Genomic DNA, 10031 nt, shown 5'->3' on the forward strand with positions numbered 1-10031 from the left:
AAAACAAACATAAACATAATTTTGCACGAGCACCTCACAACAAGGAAATTCCTGAGGCTCAATATATTCCAAATATTTACAGAGGAGATAATCTTCTGTCTGGCTGAGTTAATCTTTTGGACTTGACATTCATATGGATGTTACTTAGACATGTAGCACCCACCTAGACCAGACCAGGCACCCCCACCCTATAGCAATGACACTCCTTGATGGCAGCAGCCATCACCAGCAGGATGCAGCCTGACACACACACACACACATACAAACGGTTTAGGGACAACTAAAATAACATAAAGAACAGCACAAGGTGCACTGGAACAAGCCTGATCCACAGAGGCCCCTCCCCTCAACCCATAGGACCCAAAGTCCCCCACTAACAACAGTGTTGGCAGACATCATAGGACACCCTCAGAAGGCCCATGTCCATTCTCTGATGAGTGATAACTGTTTTGGAGGCACAATATTAGGAAGGTGGTCATAATGTTATGCCTGATCAGTGCATGTGAATAACATTTGAAATGGTTTCTTCATTCGTAGCTGTCATGCTAAAAGAGTCTGAAAGTTTAATGCTGGTTGTAACTCTACCAAAGGATTAATCTGCTCCTCAGAAAATGATCAATAAATTTAAACAAATAAATCGTTGCAGGTCTCTTTTTTTAACTTGTGCCAACTCTGAAACTGTACTTTTAGAACTTACTTTAATCTCATCCATTGACGGACAATACAGCAAAGCATCAGATGTCTGAAAAAAAGACAAAAAAATTAACTCCTTAAAGAAAGAGACCCATTAGGGTTTTAAATATAGAAAGCATAACTTATCCATTGTGTAAGGAGGGAACAAAAACATGGTTCCAGTATCCAGTATAAGGCAAACATTTTTATGAGTAAAGCTGAAAGGGTAAACAGAACCAAAATGTCATTTTATGTAATACCTTGTCTCACCTTAATGGCTTTTTCCACATTTTTCAAACACTGTTGTATTTCTTTCATCTGAAACACAGACGTCGCGCATGTAGATGCACTCCACAGGCTTTAAGAGAATGATGACACAGTAGTTATATATTAATGAGAGTGCACACATTTCAACAGAGGACAGGTAAAAACTACTGATGCATACATAAATACTAAGCGATGAGCTGCATTTTGCATAAAGACAATATAAGGTCTTCCAGCTGCGTTACTGATAATAGAATTTTTTTTATTATTTTTCTAGTACAACAAACAATATTACATGTTAAACAAGTCACACACCGTATGCCTACCTCAGAACTAAGAAACAAAGCCACACCTGTGTTTTGTGGCTCTCTCGGCACAGCCTACGAGTCGACTGGAACTGGGCGCCTTTCTGGAAATGATAAAAGGTAAATGTTAGCAGATCATCTTTTACTGTGACTGAGTCAATACTGTTGAGAGAGGAGGCTGGTTAACAAGCTCAGCTCCACCTTAATGCTACTTTATTTACCCTTTAAGGGGCGAGGAACCACATACTGTAACTTCTGCACACATTTTATATTGCCTCCCTGTGCCTCTCAATGAGGTTTTGAAGTATGTGGTTTTCAACCAGCCAATCAGTGAAGAGGCCGTATATGGTAACTTCATTTACCTCAATTTTCTCCATGAGAATTAAAAATTTTGTCATTAACATGTAAGATGCAAGCTACACAATCCCATCTATACCGTGCCCTCAATCCTCATTTTATCACTAAACATTTTCATCTAACTCCCTCTGTGTTTTTGTCTAAGTGCCTCTTTCAGGCCAAGGCAATCCAAACCTTTCTTCTTCACTAAATAATATCCCCCAATCCGTTCCAGCTGCGCACGATCATGTAGATTTATGTCATGGCGACTTGAGTCTCACTGCTTTTCAAGCTCGCATTCGGACACAGAGAACTGCCGCCGACAGACTTCTCTCTCGATGGAGAGTGCTCCACGAGTCGAGCGTCGAGAGAGCCGTGCGTCACCATCTCTGCACAAGCAAGTGGAATGAGTTCTGATTCGTTAGTATCTCTAAAACACGATGGAAAATTTAGATCACAGATTACTAGTTGAATAAAGTATGTTCCTGGTGGGATCGGATGTAGGCAGCAGTCCCAGCTAAAGCTCATCCAAAGGGAAGACCACATCAGTGCAGCATTACCAACTAATATGAATGTGTCCTGAGCCTCTGCCACTTCACTGCATATCCACTTCAGACAATAGTGACGTTTTGGAGGTAACATCTATTAGCATGTCAGTCGATTGTTTCCATTCTTTGCGGGGAGCAGGAGCCTCCATGAGTCAATGGTCAACAGAATGTGTTTGTTTTGGTGACCAAAATAATGATTAAAAACGACTCACTGAGTTGCATCTGAACTCCGTTATCCTGGAAACCTCACAGGAAATATAATGATCATTTTCCCTTAAAGTGGTTTGTGGTGAGGCAGTGTTGGGCATTATCCCTTACCAGACTTACAGTATTCTCAATTTTTCCTTTCGTCAAGAGGAACTACTTTAATGTAACATACGCTCCATTTTCATTGGCTAAATGAACCTGACTTTCGGAGTACTCATTTTCCATTAATTGCTCCTAGATGTAACCAGCGTTATCCTTACCTTGCGCTGTAGTTGCTGGTGCACAAAAGCAAACATGTCAAACAAACGAGTGTATTGTTTTCTTCTGGACAGACCCAGTTTCGCAACAGTTTCTTTATAGATACCAGATGACTCTAGTCACTCACCCAAATTCACACTAGTTTGCAGCTGTGCAGGTTTAGGTTTTAGGATGTGTTGAGTCTGAGCACTGCCTCTGCTTACTACATTTGTAACGAGTGTTTATCTGAGAGTAGTCCTTCTGTCTGCTCTAATCAGTCTTGACAGTCTCCTCTGACCTCACTCTGCAACAAGGCAAAACACTCAAACCACCCTGGTCCAAGTCATCGGGATTCCATTTTCAACACACTGTTTGTTCCACTCCCGTCACGAAAGCAGTACAGGAACATGAAAACACGCACCAATAGACTCAGGGACAGCTTCTTCCCCAGAGCTGTGAAAGCAATCACACCCTGTAGCGAAACGCCCACATCCCATTCCCCTACAGAACCCTCATAACATCTCATAGATGCACTAAGCTGCACTTTATTTACGTTCTTCCTCTTTTTCTTTTTTTTTTTAAAGGTTTTATATTTTTCACAAGTGCTTTATTTAAATGTTACGTTATTTATATGTATGCCTCTTGAGCCGGGAGTCTCTGGAAAATTTCGTTATGTTCTCCTAATGACAATAAAGACTCATGATTCTCTGCTTGTGCTTCGTAAAAGATTTAGACAGTTTGTTTACTATGATCTTTGGATTATTATTACAGACGTTAAGTGTGACATTTTATCTTTTCCTACCGCCACATTCTCAACATTACATGACAGTCTGATTATTAGATTCTGAGTCAGTTTGACGACGATTATTGTTATATTTTTACTATAACTCACTTCATTTCTGAATGATTTTTGCTTGGTTATTCATGTTTATTACAGAATACCCACAAGACTGAACAAATGTTGTGCTTCACTCTGCTCCATTACCCCAATTTTAGCTGCAGTTCCTTGGCCCCTGGTTCGTTTCCGGATTCATTTTAAAATTCTTTATTAAATATCCAACAAAGGTTCAAAAAAGGCAACTGGACTTGTAGAGCTGCCTTTTTTGAACCTTTGTTGGATATACCATGACCTGGATGACTGAGAACCTTCACAGACATCTTTATTAAATGTTTTTAAATGTGGTCGTGGCCTCGGCCCAGCCATACGCTCCAGCCATACGCTCCCTCGCGCTATCTCTCAGGTCAGCAGTTGAGTCGTTGTTGGTTGTCCCTAAAACAAAGAGGAAGTGGAGCCTTTTCAGTCGCGGCCCCCAAACTTTGAAACAACCTGCCTTTGCACTTCAAGCAGGCCGACTCACGTCTTTTTTTTTTTTTTTAAATCCTCTCTTAAAACACTTTTTTTTCCCTCTTTGGCTTTCAACTCAGTTTGAGATCTGTTCTTATCGTTTTTATCGTTTGTTTTATGATTTTAATCTTGTTTCTAAACTTTGTCCCATTTTTAAAGTGATTTATAATGAAGATTGATTGACTGATTGACTGACGTGTGTGTTTAAGGCCCTCCTTTCCCACACATGATCCCTGTAGGTGCACTCGGCTGTCAATCACGATTCTCCTGACTTTGCGGATGCAGCGTGTGGTGCAAATGTTGGTGATGGAGGGTAGGGAGACTCCAATGATCATCTCAGCTATCCTCACTATCCACTGCAGTGTCTTGCGATTCGAGATGGTGCAGTTCCCAAACCAGACAGTGATGCAACTGCTCAGGATGCTCTCTATGGTCCTTCTGTAAAATCTGGTCAGGGTGGGGGGTGGAAGATTTGCTCTTCTCAGCTTCCTCAGAAAGTAGGGGCGCTGCTGGGCTTTCTTGGTGAAGGAGCTAGTGTTGAGTCACCAGGTAACCAGGCTCTCCTGAAGACAACAACCATCTCCGTGGGTTTTGTCAGCGTTCAGAGACATGCTGTTGGCTCTACACCAGGCTGTAAGATGTTGCACTCCTCTCTGTGTGCTGACTCATCATTCCTGCTGCTTAGAGTCACCACGGTCGTGTTTTCGGCGAGCTTGACGATGTGATTCGACCTGTGAGCCATGAGTCAACTTGGTGAACAGCAGAGGACTGAGCACGTATCCCTGAGGAGATGCTGTTCCCAATTAGGACTGACTGAAGTCTCCCAGTCAGGAAGTTCAGGATCTAGTTACGGAGGAGCGTGTTCATGCCCAGCAGCTCTGCTTTTCAATTAGGTGCTAAAGAATGGTGGTGTTGAATGCTGAGCTGGAGTCTATGAGCAGCATTCATACATATGTGCCCTTCTTGTCCAGGTGGGTGAGGGCCAGGTTGAGGGGCGCTGTGATGGCATCGTCGGTGGTGCTTTTGGGACGATACGCAACTTGCATAGGGTCCAGTGAGGGAGGTAGTTGGCACTTTATGTGTCCCATGACGAGCATCTCGAAGCACTTTATAGCGATGGGTGTGAGTGGGACGGGTCGGGAGTCATTGAGGCAGGAAACTGCACATTTCTTTGGCAAGTGGTCTTTAGGCATGTTGGAACGTGCTGCTCAGGGAGATGTTGAAGATGTCAGTGAAGACAAAGGGAACTGATGCAGAAAGCAAAAGTAAAAAATAAAAAATCTCATGTTTCATTTTTTTGTAGCATTAAGAAAATTACCCCACGGTCCCATGAACCTTATGAAAGCGTTCCAAGAGTAATATTTTGAGAGGAAGAGGAAGGAAATCGTTGGATTAATGACACACATACATTAACTGCAGGCGAGTGCATCTACGGGGCTCATGTGTGGGAAAAGGATGGCCTTAAACACGCACTCGCTGAGGCATAACATATGTTCAGGAATTTTGTAATAAACGTGAATAGACAAGCAAAAATATGAGTAATCGACGTTACATTGACTCAGAATTTAATAAAAAGACTCAATCAGACTGTCACGTAATGTTCAGTGAGAATGTGGCAGAGGGAAAAGATAAAAAGTCACACTAAACGTCTGTAATAATAATCCTAAGATCATAGTAAACAAACTGTCTAAATCCTTTATGACAGCATCTAAAAAGCATTTAATACACGTAAACAATTATTAATCTTTGTAGTGAAATAATTCAGACCTGCCCTCCAGAACTCACTGATACTGCATACACAAGACAGACCCACACACTCACTCACAGTAACAGTATTACCATGTCCTATATTCAGCCCTTTGCACTCATCTTTTGCACCCACTATGCTGCTAATCAGTCAAATGCTTCCAACCACCATAATTCTGTTAGTCTGCTTATTGTTCTGCGCTGCTCTCTATTGTTGTGTTGTGTCTATATATAAGTGCATTGTCTCCCAAGTGTTTTATACTCTCTGTATTGTACAGTTTGTCTTTGCACTGTCTCTAATCTTTGCACTGTCGGCACGGTTTTGTACTGTCTGCATAGGCTTGCACGCACACACTTTATGCTCAGTCCCATGTATTGTACCTAGTGTTCATGTAGCTCCATGGCCCTGGAGGAAACTTTCAACAGTTGTTGAGTAATTACTATCATTAAAAAATGAGCAAACGATCAATTAACCAGTCAATGAGGAGCATTTATCCTTTGAGTATCAAAAGCCAGAATCCACTACAAGAACTGCTAAACTCATGACAGTAACCTGTTTAGACTTTGCTTGATTATTTCAACTGGTTGTTGTTGAGCTCCGACTTTGATTTAATTACTAGTCAACCGATAGTTGCTGTGCACATCTGACAGACAGATTGTTTTTTTTTGTTTGTTTGTTTGTTTTTTCTGATGTATCCAGCTCAGGTGTCACGAGCACATGTGAAACCTGCTTTTGATTCACGTATATTCTGTGCAGACAGACTGTGTACGGTATGTGCACTCTAATGACACACTTTAAGGTTCTCGTTCCTCTGCTGAAGGTGGAAGGTTTCCATGTGCTCACTCGGTCTTGTGCTCACCTGTCGAAGTTTTAAGGCAAAACTTGGATGTTCATTTCATGCCAGAATTGTCTCAAACATACAGGATCACAGTTTATGTAACGGCAGTAATGATAATGAAAAAATTTGTGGTGAATGTAATTACATACATTTTTGAAGTACATGCTGTGCTCAAGCATTTTCATTTAATGTTGCTTTAATTTGCTACTCCATTAAAAAGTCCTTAGTCAGCTTTACTTTGCATTTTATTTACTTACTACCTACATTTACACATAAAGTAATAGTATTCAGTAATACAGTGTGTTATCAATAATGCAAATCAAAACTATGTCTGCATGTTAACATATCTTTACTTTAGAGTTCCTCTGCACAACTTGCAAATTATACTACTATTTTGGAATGAAACACCAGCTTCCAAAAAGCAGACAAATTACATCTGAATAATCATTTCATCATACAAAACAATATATATTACATTACTGTGACGATTTTGAATGTTAATCTAATGCTTGCATTCTTCAAACTTAACTTTACACCGCGACCAAGAAAGGCGCACGCGTCGATTAAACGACTAAAACATGAAGTAAAAGTCCGACGTGGATTGTTTTCCAGATGTTTGTCGACTTTACATAAACATCTCTCCGGAGTCACAGACTCTCAGAAGGAGGGGCCTATTGAACTTGATCACGTCCTGTGCGCTAAGTGAAAGTGAAACTAAACCAGTGACAGTGTGAGCGTTATTTGTTTTAAACCAAATCACAATAATGGCACACAGTTCACCGACAGCTGTCTCCCGTGCACCCACGTGGATCACCGAGTTGACACACCTCTGGCATTTACGCACTACTGATTTCCTTTCTCTTTCCCGATTGATAGGGCCCACTGTAATCCGGCCACAACTCCAAACGTGAGCTGTAATAAGGCATCAAGTTGTTAACACTTCCACCACACGCAGCGAAAAGCAGCTTACCGCTCGCTGATCTCCGGGACACGTGAGTTGAAAGAGGATCACCGGGAGCGCCTTCACGAAGTCTCTCATCTGCGCAGCCGTTTCTCTGCTACCCAGCGGAGCAGCAGGCCAAGATCACATTTTTGCATGTCATTTGTTGCGATAAAGCTCGTTTGTCTCATTGGTCTGTGTCCAGTATTTTTAGCACTTGCGGAGAGCGTGAGTCCTGTTGAGATTTTGCGCAGCCCGACTTGACACACGCCCTGCTCTCGTCATGTTGGAGAACAAGTTCACTCCTCCTCTGATTCGTCACTTTATTGCACACCAGTCAGAGGGAAGCCGCTGTTCTTTTAATATCACAAATAACTAGCGCAACAGTTCAACAGTTCCCCGTTTTTCCTAATGGGGCAGATGGTTTGTGTTGAATTCATTAGCTGCTGCTTTTTGTGGGGAAGATCCAGGCACACCACTAAAGCACTGAGAATATTTAAGTTGTATAGTTGTTTGGTGACCAGTTGCGTTTACTGCTCATTATTAAGTAGAATCATGTATAATATATGTTACAAAGAGCGGCTGGTTCCAATACATCTTTTATGGAACGATAAACTTCTAAATCATGGCCATCATTACGTCCAAGGAACGCAGGAAAGATGAAATCATGGTCTGTTAAACGGACAGTGCTATTCAAACTAGTGATTGTCTCTAATCATTGTCACTACCATACATTTGATTGGTCCTTGTAGCCAAAGTGATATGATGAGGAAAGTAATACATATCCATATACACTGATCAGCCACAACATTAATACCACTGATAGGAGAAGCAAATAACATTGACCATCTTGTGACAATACAATGTTGTACAATGGCTGCAGGAAAACTTTTGGACCTGGCATTCATGTGCATTACTTAGACATGTACCACCCACCGAGACCAGACCAGGCGCCCCCGCCCCATAGCAATGACACTCCTTGATGGCAGCAGCCATCCCCAGCAGGATGCAGCCTGACACGGGCACACACACAAAAACAGTTTAAGAACAACTCAAAAAACCTGAAGAACAACACAAAGTGTTGACCTGGCCTCCAAATTCACTAGATCCCCTTCCCTCAACCAATGGGACCCAAAGGCCCCCACTAACAACATCTTGTTGGCAGAGACCACAGGACACCCTCAGAAGACCCATGTCCATTATCTGATGAGTCACAACTGTTTTGGAGGCACAAGGGAGACCTACACAATATTAGAGACGCAGGAGACAAAAGACCTCAGCATGTGAGTCTCCAGTGAGTCTCAAGCGAATATTTAAAAAAGAAAAGAAAAGTGGAAGTTGTTTCTGTTCCTGTAAAGCTACTGTTTCGAGGAAGTCAGAGCAGCCAGGATTTCCTCTCAGAACGTTTTTAAAACTGAAACAAAGTGTGTGAAAGTTTGTTGTAAGAAAATGAATGTTATGCCTGATCAGTGAAATCTGGTATAACCTTCAGTAGTATGTTAACTGTATGTTAATTGTATCCATACTCGCCTGTGATGGTGACCAAAATCCAGTTATTTGAATTATTAATCAGTTGATGCCATGCAAGATCTTAATGATTGATTTTTTGCTCATGATGAAGAAGTCATACAACTTTTAGGACATTTATTAAATAATTTGCAGTTTTAAAGAATTCACTTTCCGGAATACGGATCAAGTTTGGATTCGCTCAATGAAGACTAGATGTTGTTACAGCTCTGTTTGATAAATATGGGGTGCTGTTTGTAAAGTTGCGCAAGTTAAAATGAACACGCAATTTTTTCCACATTTAGCTCCAAAAACATTACAAAATTGGGTGTGAATTTTTCAAAGTCACTTTTTTTTTAACACATTTACTAAACGTTAAATCTACATGTTAAATGTTCTATCAAAATGTTAAATGTTAAATCTTAATTTTAAAGGTTACATCTAAATGTACGTGCACAGAGCACGTTGATCGCTAACTAACCTAGCATAGAGTAGGCTACATCTGCTGAGCTAGTTTTGTCCACAAGCTAACGCTACACTGTGCGACACATGCCACACTAGTTAGACGACAAACTTACCGGGTGCTGTCGTGGTTCAGAGCTGGAAGGAGTCACTGTCGTTGCCCCTGAAGATGGAGATGGTTTGCTGAAAGTCTGAATTTCTGAGCGAAACCGCCGACAGTTGCGCGCGGTCAAACCGCCTGACCACTACATTGCTCATAATGAAGCTTTTAATTTGGTACTTCCACTGACGAGGCAGCGTGAATTAGCATATTAGCTGAATATTTAGCTTCACCGAGCACTAGATATAACATTTAGATTTAACATTTAACATTTATTTTACAAGAACAGTAAATATGTAAAAATCCATAAATATTGCTGTAAGTATGATATAAAAGTGACTTTAAAAAAAATCGCACCACATTTTTTAATGTTTTGAAGCTGAATGTGGTAAAAAATTGTGTTCATTTTAACATGCGCAGCTTTACAAACGGCGCCCCATGGACAAGGCTCATGAGTTGTATTTAAACCCATTTTGTATTAATGAGTTTGACACTTTAGACCCACAACGTCATTGTGTTATCGT

At 41.1% G+C, this 10031-nt stretch overlaps 1 protein-coding gene across 1 annotated transcript; it reads right to left on the minus strand.

Moving 5' to 3' along the window:
• Positions 1-527: 527 nt before the first annotated feature.
• Positions 528-7937, minus strand: LOC311494513 (uncharacterized protein; the record flags this gene model as incomplete). Its single annotated transcript, XM_084553591.1, has 5 exons — positions 7470-7937; positions 1263-1345; positions 943-1030; positions 698-742; positions 528-545 (listed from the first exon to the last, which is right to left on the minus strand). Exons 1-5 carry the CDS (start codon positions 7536-7538, stop codon positions 528-530), a joined length of 303 nt encoding a protein of 100 aa, XP_084409717.1. The 5' UTR covers positions 7539-7937.
• Between the last annotated feature and the right edge of the window lie 2094 nt (positions 7938-10031).

The sequence above is a fragment of the Chelon labrosus genome, assembly GCF_963514085.1.
Source record: "Chelon labrosus genome assembly, chromosome: 2".
Taxonomy (NCBI): Eukaryota; Metazoa; Chordata; class Actinopteri; order Mugiliformes; family Mugilidae; genus Chelon; species Chelon labrosus.